The sequence below is a fragment of the Herpailurus yagouaroundi genome, unplaced genomic scaffold (assembly GCF_014898765.1).
Source record: "Herpailurus yagouaroundi ecotype Mexico unplaced genomic scaffold, PumYag 140, whole genome shotgun sequence".
Taxonomy (NCBI): domain Eukaryota; kingdom Metazoa; phylum Chordata; class Mammalia; order Carnivora; family Felidae; genus Herpailurus; species Herpailurus yagouaroundi.
The window spans coordinates 61,951,637-61,965,233 of NW_024412395.1; the positions used below are offsets into that span (position 1 = coordinate 61,951,637).

The 13,597-nt window shown below is 36.6% G+C and overlaps 2 protein-coding genes across 4 annotated transcripts in view; one reads left to right on the plus strand and one right to left on the minus strand.

The window, feature by feature from the left end:
- ITGA4 (integrin subunit alpha 4) overlaps positions 1-11,718 on the plus strand; it is a 93,198-nt gene extending 81,480 nt beyond the window's left edge. Inside the window, exons 22-28 of the mRNA XM_040475550.1 lie at positions 1,151-1,241; positions 3,787-3,894; positions 4,681-4,806; positions 5,412-5,531; positions 7,348-7,446; positions 7,819-7,938; positions 8,547-11,718. Of these exons, the coding sequence (XP_040331484.1) occupies positions 1,151-1,241; positions 3,787-3,894; positions 4,681-4,806; positions 5,412-5,531; positions 7,348-7,446; positions 7,819-7,938; positions 8,547-8,645 (763 nt within the window). The 3' untranslated portion in view covers positions 8,646-11,718. The remainder of the gene's footprint in view (positions 1-1,150; positions 1,242-3,786; positions 3,895-4,680; positions 4,807-5,411; positions 5,532-7,347; positions 7,447-7,818; positions 7,939-8,546) is intronic.
- CERKL (CERK like autophagy regulator) overlaps positions 9,336-13,597 on the minus strand; it is a 108,917-nt gene continuing 104,655 nt past the window's right edge. For 2 of the 3 annotated variants that reach the window (XM_040475553.1, XM_040475552.1), the window contains 2 exons: positions 11,840-12,015; positions 9,336-11,195 (listed from right to left, as the gene is read on the minus strand). In XM_040475553.1, coding sequence (XP_040331487.1) covers positions 11,114-11,195; positions 11,840-12,015 — 258 coding nt within the window. In that variant the 3' untranslated portion in view covers positions 9,336-11,113. The remainder of the gene's footprint in view (positions 11,196-11,839; positions 12,016-13,597) is intronic. The other variant, XM_040475555.1, reaches the window with a different exon arrangement.

The window sequence follows — 13,597 nt, forward strand, 5'->3', positions numbered from 1 at the left end:
CCCTTGCTCATGCTCTGTCTCTCTGAAAAATAAACATTAAAAAAAATCTTTGTAATAAAAATGGTGTCTGCAACTGAAAATATAGAGTATCAAGTTTGCGAGATAAAACAAGCAGAAGAAAGAGGAAGCCATTCAGGAGAGAATCTAGTGAGTCAGTGGGGAGCAGAGAAGAGCTGATGGCATATTCCTGGTTTTGAAGCCTCATCTCTCACCTCCTTTTCTTGATCCTCTTATGAGGAGTGTCCTCTACGTATGATTTTGGGCAAGAAATGTTCTTTGAGTATAAAACTGCCTAAATCTATAGAATTTCAGTATTTCTGTGTAACCAGTCTTTAATGTGTATTACTTCACATTAGCTGACAAATGAGGGCAATTGCTACAGTTGGGATTCCCAAGAGAAATACTTCTTAAAGTCCACCACTGATGTATATGTCTAATCACAGGCAAAAGAATGACAACCTTGTATTCTTAACCAAAAAGGTGACCATACTTACTGACGTTTGAACTGTTCTCCTACCTTGGGTTTCATTACAAATAGCAAGCAGGAATTGGATTATAGAAACAACTCCAGGGCGCCTGAGTGGCTCAGTCAGTTTAGCATCTGACTCTTGATTTCTGCTCAGGTCATGATCCCACAGTTGTGAGATTGAGCCCCATGTCAGGCTTTGCACTGATAGTGAGGAACCTGCTTGGGTTTCATTCATTCATTCATTCACTCACTCACTCACTCTCTCTCTCCCCACCTCCCAAATAATGAAACTTAAAAAAAAAAGAACTCAAAAATAGGTAAAATAGATTGATTTATAGGAAGATAATAGAATTGTAGGGAAAAGCTAAGAATTTGTCTCCTAATTGTCAAATTGATGTGAATCATTTGAGAACTAAGAGAGAAGGAATGGTCAATGCTGGGAAGACAAACAGGATATTAGTGAGAAAGAGCACATGGCTTTCTGCTTTCATTACATTTCACTAAATTCTTATCTTACCAAGAAACCAAAAATATTCAGTGGTGCTTAGGAGGCATCTATAGTTGGGAATATAGTCTTAAATGCCATATTTAAGAGAGATGCAATAATCCAGACCAAAGAGAAAGACTGTTGATAATACCCCATCAAGTAAGACAAATCAAATTTGAATTTGTTTCTTTCAGGTTTGTAAACCCAACTTCATTTGTGTATGGACCAAAGGAAGAAAATGAGCCTGAAACATGCATGTCAGAGAAAATGAACTTCACTTTTCATGTAAGAGAAGTTGATTGTTGGGATATTTGTAACAAACTGAGAGCTTGTTCCTGCTGTATGGCTCCAGAGGACATCATATGCTGTGATGTCCCTCAGCCCAGGACCCCCATGTCTGACAGCAGCACAGTTACTCATGGACTTTCCTCCTGGGTTCTTGCTTCCCCCTGCCACCCTCCCAACCCTTATCTCTATCCTATTACTGAAGCCCACAATTCCTTACAATACAGTGGGAAGGAGCAAACACAGGAATGGAGGTAACTGCCGAAACACACAAAGTTATGGGAGGAACTGCATCCACTCGAGATGCACACAGAAATCAGGATAGGTTGAGGTGTGAATCCGTGAACTCTCTTCTTGATTCGAGCTTTTATATAAGCGCTGACATTACCCAGTAAAGGAAGCTCTTACCTCCTGCATCTCCATTTAACATCTGCTTGGTGAGCCTTTTAGGCCATAGGTAGATGGCCTGTTATAAGTGATGTGTCATTTATTAAATAATCTTTTTAAAAAGAGTACCATTATCCAAACATATTAATATAAAGCTAAACTTTTTTTAATGTTTACTGTCAAAGTTTTGATGCATCATGGATGGTGATAATTGGAGATAATGGCCACAAAAACATTTTTTGAACCAAAAGCACTGCCCAAACATTCTTAGAGCCATAGAACAATCTATAGAATGTCAGTGAGTCTAGATTTAAGTACATTAATATTTCATAAGGTCATTTTTTTTTTTTTTTTGGTAAGGCAGTGCTTTTAAAAATGGATATCAGAATCAGAATCACTTGAGGTACTTTTTCAAAATGCAAATTCCTGGGCCCTGCCTCAGATTTAGAGAATGACCTTGGAATCCTACTGAGTCTACGTATACCCAACTTTATGTTATACTAATGTACATCAGTGTTGAAAAATATAGCTTTCTACTTTGAAGTCCCAAGAAATGCTCCTGTCAGAGCCCAGTGGGAGTTTGTGCTCTGTTAAACTAAAACAGAAACTGCGCTAAACTCTAGAAGGTCTATTTATTAATTTATAATTAATAGTTTTTTTTCCAGTTAAATTACAGTGGAGTGACTGGGACTGGAGGTACTTTGAATCTCTAGGTTTGGTGAGGCTGTGCAAGTTTGAAAATGTTCTTAAAAGTCTCAACATTACAAGACAAAGGTGAAGAATATTTTAGGTTAGACTGATCATTTGCAGGCATGAGGAAGATGTCGTCTGAGGGTCTGGGCAGTGCTGGTTACCCACTGCTTGAAACTGCCTTTTGCAAGTGCCCTGTGCCTCCAGGGCCTAGCAGTTTTAATAGGCCAGGTACACATTTGTTCTTCTAGGTCATGTGCATTCTAAAGATTACTGCAGATCTATGAGTGATGCTGTTTCATTCAGATTCTGTGGAACATCAGATATTGTATTGATTCCGTAGTTACACGCCCAGATGGCAATTATTTTGGCCCAATTTCCTTCTTCAGGGAGCTGCAATCCCAAGATTTATCAATAAAGAAATATCATCTACCTATGCATTATTCTTTATTCATTCATTTTGAGAGAGAGAGAAAGAGAGAGCAAGTGGGGGAGGGGCAGAAAGAGACATGGGGCTTGAATTCATGACCTGAGCTGAAACCAAGAGTCACATGCTTAACCGACTGAGCCATTCAGGTGCCCCATACCTATGCATTTTTTTTTTTTTTTTTTAATTTTAATGTTTATTTATATTTGAGAGAGAGAGAGTGCAAGCAGGGGATAGGCAGAGAGAGAGAGGAGACATAGAATCTGAAGCAGGCTCTCAGCTGTCCGCACAGAGCCCAGAGCCAATGTGGGACTTGAACTCACGAACCGTGAGATCATGACCTGAGCTGAAGTTGGATGCTCAACCCACTGAGCCACCCGGGTGCCCCCCTATGCGTTATTCTTAAAAGGCTAGATGTGCATTACTATTAAAACCCAATAACCTACCCCCTTCTGATTTTCTGAGTGTATCAGCATCATTACCCTGAACTAAAATATATTCTTATTCGCTTACTGTGATGATGATTATCCTCTCAACAAAGTGATTTTGTGAAAATAAGACAGAATTAGAATACCTGAGTTTTGGTCCTAATTCTTGTCACTTTTTAACCATCTTAGGCACATCATTCACATCTCTGAGACTTTTCCTGAGCTGGAGAATAATAAAACGTCAGCTCACCTCATGGGGCGCTTGTGAGGATCAATCGATCATGGTTTTTTTAGACACATAATGTCCCATACAAATGTATGCTGTTGTCTTTTTCTTTAGACTATTTTTGCAATAATTATCAGCCTGGACGTTTTGGCCTAATCAATATCAAGGAGAGGGCTAGGAATAATGAATAAATTATTAGCAAACATTTTTAAAGTTCTGGATATGGATATTGTCTCCTTTTGCTATGCAACTGCCAACTGCAAACCACCAGCACTATAAATGTTGCATGAAACCCATGCCTCCCCCTGAAAAATCATTGATATCTGTACCTATGTTTATGAAAAATATTCTTAAGTTGCTAAAACAAAAACTTTTCCTCCTTATCAGGTTATCAACACTGGCCATAGCATGGCTCCAAATGTTAGTGTGGAAATAATGGTACCAAATTCTTTTGCCCCCCAAACTGATAAGCTGTTCAACCTTTTGGATGTCCAGGTAAAAATGGGTTCCTTCCTTTAACCTAAGTAATATTGCTAAAATGGATATGTCTGTTAACGTGTTTGAGTCCCACTGTAAGCTGTGAATCGCCATGCAATTACTGAATATACTTTGAGTGTTATACATTACATAGAACTGTCAGGCTGTAGGAACTTCTGCGTTTGACGTATACAGTATAGAACAGAACTCTGCTCTACCATCTTCAGTGCATTTTCTTTGTGAAATGGCCATGTGGAAGTAATTGTTGGTGAAAGTCTCTATAAATCTTGAGGCTGCTGTTGGAAAATCAGTATTTCAGCCTTTTTTTAAAAAAAAATTAATATTCTTATGTTGATGATTACATCAGAATTATTTTAGCTTACCATCTTCCAGACAACCAGCCAACAAATAAATCTGCTATGTAGATTCGAGATCTAATTTTAAAATTTACTTGAATTCCAGATTTAGACAGTAGGATATGCTGATATGTTACTGTTTTGTGTCTAAAGCAAAAGAAATTTTAATTTCATGGTAATGTCCAAATGTCCATTTTTTACATTGCCTTTAATTTCTGTAAGGTTAGGCCCTGTATCACTTTAGCATCTGTATCCCACCTTGTTAAAATGTCTCTGGGTTTTTGTTTGTGCCATAGAGACTTAATCTTTCCCAAATCTGTCCAAAAGATATTTTCACAATTCAGAGATACTTGATATATTTTAGAAAAGGTAACCAATTGGACCTTTCAAGACCGTGTAGCTTCTGCCGTTTTTTCCAATATGGAGTAACATTTTTCTGTCTTTATAGACTACTGCTGGAGATTGCCATTTTAAAAGTTATCAAAGAAAGTGTGCATTAGAGCAGGATAAAGGTCCACTGGAGACCCTGAAAGACATTTTCAGATTCTTGTCAAAGACTGATAAGAAGCTATTGGTAAGTTTCATTTTTTTAGGTTGTAGGTTTTGCTTTCCAACACACAGAAGTGGAACCTTAAAACCAAGAACCACTGGGTTTGAACTGTCAGCTGAGTGTAGGAAAGAAACAAGTTAATACACTTGCATGGGAGGAATAGACATGATGGGAGAGATAGACCCAGGGTTAAATATACTATACAATTTCATTATTTATCTAAACCAATGCCTACTTCATGCCAGCCAGACATTGTTCCAGACCCTGTAGAAGGCCAAGATATAGTACTCAGCTGAGCAGACTTTGTGGCATGAGATTATCACTCCTTTCATATTAGTGAATTTATGAAAAAAACAAACCCCCCAGGAAGCCATCTCACATTCAAATAATCCAAGTTTAACAAGGAATGTGGAACATGTGACTTAGCAAGGCTCTGATTAGGAGTCTTTGTTGTAACTCTGTCTCCGAAGGTTAAGTTCATAAGAATGAGACCACATGCTTCAAGTTCAAATACTTCTTGTTATAATTTATAAAACAAACTCCACTAATGGGAGATGTTTAATTCCATGTAAAATATTTTAGCCGTCTTTAAAAAAGTTTTAATGTAGCTTTTTGGTATTTTTTTCAAGTTCTGCATAAAAGCTGATCCATACTGTTTAAGTCTTTTATGTAATTTTGGGAATATGGAAAGTGGAAAAGAAGCCAGTGTTCACATGCAGTTGGAAGGCCGCCCATCTCTTTCAGAAATGGTAAGTCTAAAATACAATGACAACTTTGTGGCTAAGTTTATACAGAATCTACAGATTCAGTCATCTTATTTAGGTAGGATGGTATGTGAGGAGGCATTGAAGTAATTAAAAAGGTATGGATAGTAAAATTGGGAGTGGAACTCTAAAAGTGTTTCCATTTATCGCTTTAGCTGAATAGATTGTCTAAATGATACAGTTTTTGTAATTAAACAGATAAGATTGTAGAATAGACTATGGAATAATTAAGAGGTTTATTTTAGAAAGCATGTCCAACTATTTATGAACCTTGATTAAGTCACATAAACGGACTACCTTAACATTTTATCTAACCTTAAGGTTTTTTCTAAACTGCTTGAAATTATGCATAAAATTTAAGAAGCAAAACTTTCATAAAACCCAACTAAAACATCAACATTCATCAACAGTAAAACAGAAATGTACAATAACAAATAAACATCTTGGATTTCTTCCTGGAAATGAGTATGCATATTTATGATTACTGACATAAAATTAGTTTTATCTGGAGTTCTGTTCTTCCATTTCCTCATCTGATAATCTCTTGCAGGGGTGTTACAGACTAAATGAGATACTTTTTTTGTAAAGCATTTAGTGCATGGCATATAGTAAGCCAAAGAAAATCGGTGGTTTTGTTTTGTTTCAAGAGGAGTATTTGAAATTGCCACACAGTGGTAAAGAGGATGGGGGGGTGGGGTGGAATAGATGCACCAGAAAGAGAATTAAGAAGTCTGTTGTCATTTCAGTTGTGCTAAAAATTGTTAGGAGACCATTCAAGTTATTTAAACTTTGGCAGTTTGCCCTCTCCTACTCTTGAGGTCCAGGTTACTAAACAGTGGGCACTACTAGCATTTTGGACCAGATAATTCCTTCGTGTTAGGTGCTGTGCTGTGCTGTGCATTGTAGGATGTTTAGCCCATTGCTGGCCTCTACGAACTAGATGTTGGTACACCACTTCCCAAGTCCTGACAGTCTAGAAACTGCTGACTGTCCTCTAGGGGATAGAAGCATTCCTGTTGGAAACCACTGCTTTAATACTCTATTTTTACCCCTAAAATTCTCCGTGTTCTTTCCAAAACATTAAAACTACCGCACAAATGTTATTTAACTTTTGAGGGTCGGTCATAGGCTTCTTTAGTAAAATTCCTAAACAACATATTCTCATCTACCTCAATGAATACATATATGAGAAAAAACCCTCAATTTTACATGTAATTGTAAAAGGTCATCAGAGTCTGTGGAGCCCATCCCCAGATTCCTGAGCTCCATGGATTCTTGGTTATAAAGTCCGTCTGTTAGATAGTAAAGCTCAGAGTTCACCTACCAATTTTATACTGGCATGCTATAACTACTTGTATCATATTTTTCCATTATGGTATTAAACTATAGGTATTTTACAACAGCAAGATGATAACACTGTTTTAGAAAAAAAGAAAAGCCTAGATAAAATAAGTTTGAGGAACCATTTATCAGGTGAAGAAAGTCACCTTTGGGAAAAAGACTGACTAGGAAAAAAATACACTGCTAATTATTACAAATACCTAAATCAAGTTATCTGCAAAATAGTCATGTTTAATAAAAGGATTTGAACAAAATGATGCCAGGAAAATTAATACCACGGCTGTGCCTTTGGAAGCAAAGAAAGCATTGCATTACAATTAACCACAAATGGTGAAATACACTGGGGAAGATAAGTTGTAAAATTCTGAGATCGTAGGTAAGGATCATGATAAATTACTAGTACATCTTCATGAAAGAAAACTATGAGTCAGGCTACAGTGATCTTTCTTTTATTTAACAGGATGAGACTTCAGCGCTCACATTTGAGATAAGAGCAATGGCTTTTCCAGAGCCTAATCCAAAAGTTATTGAACTAAACAAGGATGAAAATGTTGCACATGTAAGATTACCACTTTACCTGAAACATTACAATTCTAGGGAAAACCTGCTGGGGTGTTTAGTCAGGAAAATAGATTGACTAGATCATGGAGGGCTTGAAATAGTTTACTGAGATTTGGCATTTTCCGCAACTGGTGCCGGATGGCTCGTTCAGGAGGCAAACTTGGTAGCATTAACCAGATGAAGAACCATGGTGCGAGGCCATCCAGCTCGACAGTTACCAGTGTTTCCTAGGGTTATTAGAACTGGCAAGGAAGGGCACGGGTTGTTCAAACTACTATGGGAATCATGGGTTGGGGGTGAGGGTGGGGCTTCACAAGGAACAGAAGCAACTTTTAAACTGGTGGCTCTTTCTTTTCATTAATTTATGTAGGTTTTCCTTGAAGGACTACATCATCAAAGACCCAAACGTCATTTCACAATAGCAATTATTTCAAGTAGCTTGCTACTTGGCCTTATTTTACTTTTATTGATTTCGTATGTTATGTGGAAGGTAAGTCATTAATAATTACCAATGTCAAACCAAATACAACATTCTTGACTTTCACAAAGTGACTTTTGTGACTCCCAAGTTATTAAAGTATTGCAGTACTTTTAATGTTAACTTTTTAAATTCCCAAATGAGTATATAGTACTGATCTCCCATTTCTCCTGACTTCAGCCAGTATTCCGACCATAACACTAGTTTTGAAAGATGTTCTAGAAAAAAAGCATTTGGACAGGGTGCCTGGGTGGCTCAGTCGGTTAAGCATCCGACTTCGGCTCAAGTCATGATTTCACGGTTCACGAGTTTGAGCGCCCTATCAGGCTATGTGCTGACAGCTCAGAGATGCCTTGGGTTCTGTGTCTCCCTCTCTCTCAAAAATAAAAATTAAAACAATTAAAAAAAGCATTTGGAAAACAGTGCATATTATTTTTAATGTCCATTTTGGAGAATGTGGGTCACTGAGCAGTCCTGGGGTAACAAAAATAATGCTCTTTAAACCCAGTATTTCCCATCTAGATTTTACTATCTACACGGGATAGTGAGTTTTCAGGTATCTGATAGGAGTGTAATATGTTTGTAGTAATACACTAATGATTATGCAATGCCATTTTCAGGTTGGTTTCTTTAAAAGACAGTACAAATCTATCCTACAAGAAGAAAACAGAAGAGACAGTTGGAGTTACGTTAACAGCAAAAGCAATGATGATGATTGAAGACATCTTTCAAATTGAGAGGACAACGGACTCAGGTTAACCAAAGAAACTTAAGATGTTGTTTACAACACTGACTTCTATGTACTTACTTCTTTTACTCATGACCTTGTGACATATTGGGTCTCCACGCAAATGAAAAATCTACGCAATGATTCGTCTTCGAGAGGAAAATAACTGCAAAGGGAATATTTAATATATCCAAAGAGAATATTTCAGCTCTTAAATGGATAGAAAAACACTAAAGCATTCAATTTATTCAAGGTAAGTAATCCCTCGAAGATATTGCATCTGAATTCAATCACATTGAAGAAGTAAACAACTCATTTGGAGAAGTCTTGGACTTGAAATAGCATTCCTTTAAAAGAAATTATTTACCATATGTGCTTGCTTCAGTAAAATAAATTCCATGGATAGATAATGATTCATTTCTAATAGTTCTTTGAGACTTGTTTGAAAAATCCTGCTAAACATCTTCAGAGAACATACTTCCAAGAGCTGTTCCTAAATTTTTGAATGGATACAAGACGACCACTAATGTTTTAAAAGTGGATTTTATCTTTAAACACCTCTATTTGTAATACCTTCATGATGGGCTCTGATTTATTCAGACTATGTAGGAGGATTATGATCCTGATGAGCAAACTTCAGAATGAACTTGTACACTGGTTTGAGCTTAATAAGATGACTTCAGAATAATTGTTTATACAGCTATGGGTTTTTTTTCTTTCTGTATATATACATAATGTTTTAAAAGAATATGTTTATAGAGGTATTAATCCGCTAGTCATCTTAGAACACATTTTTATTAAGGGTACCCAGGAGTAAATTTCTAAAATCCATTTTCAGTGAAATTTTTTGCTTATGAAAACAATACTTAAAAATTCTAATTTATGTTCTGAAACATTGTGAATGTTGCACTTTCGCTGATATTTCAAATATTAATACACTGATATATGTAAAATATGGAAACTGTACCTCACTAATGACTCTTAAAACCAAAACTCTACAAAGAGCCTGATTAGAGGCCAGTATTTCATATAAAAATTAGATAGTGAGTAAAATATTGACTATCAAATTAAGCAAATGCACCTCCTTGTTTAGATGTTACTCTTTCTCTTCAAAACTATGTATTAAATGTGTTTTTATCAGGTCTATAAGAGCATTCTCTTCTGCATGGAACTAGAGAAACAAAATTTAGAAATCTAACTTTACCGATTTTGCTTGTTTTCAGTGAATAAAACGTGCCATCAAAATTTCCATCATAGAGGTTTTAGTGACGAGTGAAATATTGCCTTTTCATTTGCAGATACAATCATTTTTTGTAATAGTTATTCATGCATATGACCTAGATTCTGATAGCTGAAGATTATAATTTCATCTGAATTTATTTATTCTGTCTTTACAACCTCTGTATAAGGAAGCTGTAGGCAATTTTGAAAATCTGTTATTGGAAGTGATCAGGTAGTAAGTAAGACTTGCCTCTAATTTAGCTATTAGGGAAAATATCTCCTTAGCGGAAGCCCTGCCACCAGCTGTCTCTGTCAGCTGAAATTTCTAGAAGTTACCTCTTCACAATCCCTCAGTATATAATTGCTGGCCCCAGAACAAGGTTGTGAAAGTGACTGGGTTTCACTCCTCGAATGCTGAGAGCAGGAAACCTCCTGAACTCACTGTCTACCGGTAGTAATTAAGCTTTAAAAAGTACCCTTTATATAAGCAAAAGATCTGTTTTTTCATTACTAAAAAACAAAGTAAGTCTTTCAGGAGAACCTCTGGGATCAGTGGTGGAGGATGATCCCTGAGGCAATTGAAATTGGCTCTTTTCTGAAATGATAGCATTTTCGGTATTACTGAGTACATTGAAACCAATGTGTTATAATTGTTGGATAACAGGACTTTCAGAAGCACAAAGAATGTATCTCCTAGACCGTGTGATATTTTGTGTAATTTAAAATTTGCTATAAACTTCATCTGTCTTACAAATTTTAAAACACTTTAAAGAAAATCAACAGTTTTCAACTTTCAGGGAATAGTCACAAAATTGGTACCATAACAATTTCTTTCCTTTTTTGGCAAATAATGTAGATGTTGGAAAGATTTGAAATCTAGATTAGTACCTCATCAGGGCATCCTTACATAAACTCTAGTCCACGTGTACCAGGCTACAGGAAATTTCATGTCAGGACTGATGGACTCAAATCCTGAAAAGTTAAAACAATCATCCTGTAAAATCAGTAACTCCAAAGTAAAAGAATTTAGATGTTTTAAGTATATGAAATAGTTTCCATTCCAATGCTTTCCAAAACCCATAAATGGTTATATTGCCTAATTTTTTTAAGCTCTAGAAGCTAATTTTTAGTAACAAAATAGCAAATTTCTTTAAAAAATAAGAATTTTGTTTCCTATTAGGATATGTTTAAAGAATGACCATATTCCCTCCCATTAAAATTCTATTTTGTACATTCCTTTTATAAACAATTACAGTTAACTTCAGAATCATTCATTTCTTCCATGCTTCCTCCATAAAGATTGATAAGTCTTGGGTGTAATCTGTAAAAAAGATAGGTGTGATTATTTCATCAACCTATCATTGTTCACATATAGAGTATGGTACATGATACCCAATACAAATCTACCAATAGTTAAACATTGGAAGAGCTGCAATCTTGTAAAACTGGGGGGCCTGATAACTCAGCACCAGTGATTACTATAAAATCCAGGCATTGTGCCCATAGAAAGCTCACAGCTAGTGGTGTGCTCCTGCGTACTTTTTACCCATTGAGGCATAATGCTTACCAACAATGAGTTTGCATAGTCTTAAACTTGTTTGTGCCAGTTGTTCCTGTTACTTATGTACAATTGTGTCTGCATGAAGTAAGTTGAATGCTTTGGAAAGACTGGAAATATCAAATGTAAACTGTAATCCTGCATTATCTGTATAGTTTAGAGAGAATGATAATTTTACAATGCCAATAGAGACTCATAAGTTGTGGTTGAGTCTATATGAAAATGCTTTGGGTGTATATAACAACTGAATAAGTGTAAAGTTATTTATTAAAATTGTACATCGGTCTTTTTATGCTTCCCTAACTTACTAATCTAAAAAAAAAAAAAGTCACGACAAGGAGACTTCCATTACACTCAGTTTTGTGTCTACTGGTGGACACTTAAGGCGGGGAAATAATTACACTTACTTAACATGGACCTCTGATGCGACTTCCACTAAATCACCATCTACATTCCAAGGGAAATTGTTTTCTGAAGCAGCTGCATGCCTCCCAGCATCCTCCTCTAGATTGGGTGCGCTATTAGTCCTCGGACGAACTTTAACCTCTTCAACAGTGTAAGTCTCAACAAATGGAAAATTGAACTAAATAAAACAAATGTAAATCATCATGGTACTTGCTTTATCCCTACACTGCTAATGAAAAGAAAGTTCACCGTGTTCTCTCTTGCATGTAAATATCAACATGCATGACGACATTGTTATAGCATTGAAAGTCTATGCCAGGGATCCCCAATTTCTTTGGTAGATCTAGCTACTGGCAAACCTGTTTTATGACCAATAGTAGATGTGTATGCATTTGTATACAGTACCATACAATTTCCAATTAAAGACTGAGTTTTTAATACCTGTTGACACAGAAGATTTATATAATCCACTAACTTGTCAACTTGTATGGGTGAGGTCAAGCAAACTCTTAAGTTTCACACTTAGAATTTAATTAGGAAGAACCTCGGTCTAAGCTTATGAAGGACAAAAGAGAAAGTCGATCTGATGTGAGTTTTGCAGGTGTTCTTCCTGCCTCATTCCCCACTTTAAAGATGCACACATGTTGCAAGACAGTTGTTTGCTTTCTGAGCACTCCACATGGTGCAAAGTATCTTCAAATTTCCATTTTTCTTGTTTAAGGAAAATTTAGTGGAAAAATATTTATTCCCATAAATAATATAGCCAAATACCTTTTTAGTAGCAATGTACAAGAACTCATTTATTTCACTTTTTAGGTAAATGACATGGGGTTTACTCCTATTGTTTTTTTCCCCCTTCCACATATGAACCTCAGTGAGGTACAGAATTTTAAAAGTTGACAGAAAACTAACATTCTCCCCCACACCCTTATTTTACATATGTAGAAACCTAAGTCCAGCAGATTTTACAGTTTATACTGTATAATGCAGTGGATTACGTAATGGTTTATACTGGGTTTACATGTGGCATCGGCTGTTCTAATTGAGGTATAGAATTAGAGTGTCCCAAGTAGCTCTCTGTGAAACTGCTTGGCAATCCCTGCATTAGACTTCCTTTCATCTCAGATATAAAGCCATGGGGACCTCATTCCATGTTAATTTGTAAAAAAAGAATGTGTTTTAAATGAGTCATTGATAACTGGCTGCTATGGGTTAAATTGTATTCCCAATAAAGATACATAGAAGTCCTAACTCTTGGTGCCTGTAAATGTCACCATATTTGGAAAGAGGGTCTTTGCAGATGTGATGGAGCTAAGATGAGGTCATCTGGTTGAGCCCTAATACAATATGACTGATGTCCTTTAAAGAGAAGAATGCCATGTGACAAAAGAGACTGCAGCAGACAACTGTAAGCCAAGAGATTTCAAGAAGTGATGGCAACCACCCGTAAGTCTATTATCTTAAATCCTCAGTTTTCATGTGCATACTTCGCAAAATGAAGCTCCATGCATCCCAGCAAATTCATTTCCTACGAAGCCACATTGGTAGATAGGACTTTAGGGAGCCATGAGCTTAATACCTCATGTGAGGGTATGTTTAAGATGTGAGGAAGAGGGGCGCCTGGGTGGCGCAGTCGGATAAGCGTCCGACTTCAACCAGGTCACGATCTCACGGTCCGTGAGTTCGAGCCCCGCGTCGGGCTCTGGGCTGATGGCTCAGAGCCTGGAGCCTGTTTCCGATTCTGTGTCTCCCTCTCTCTC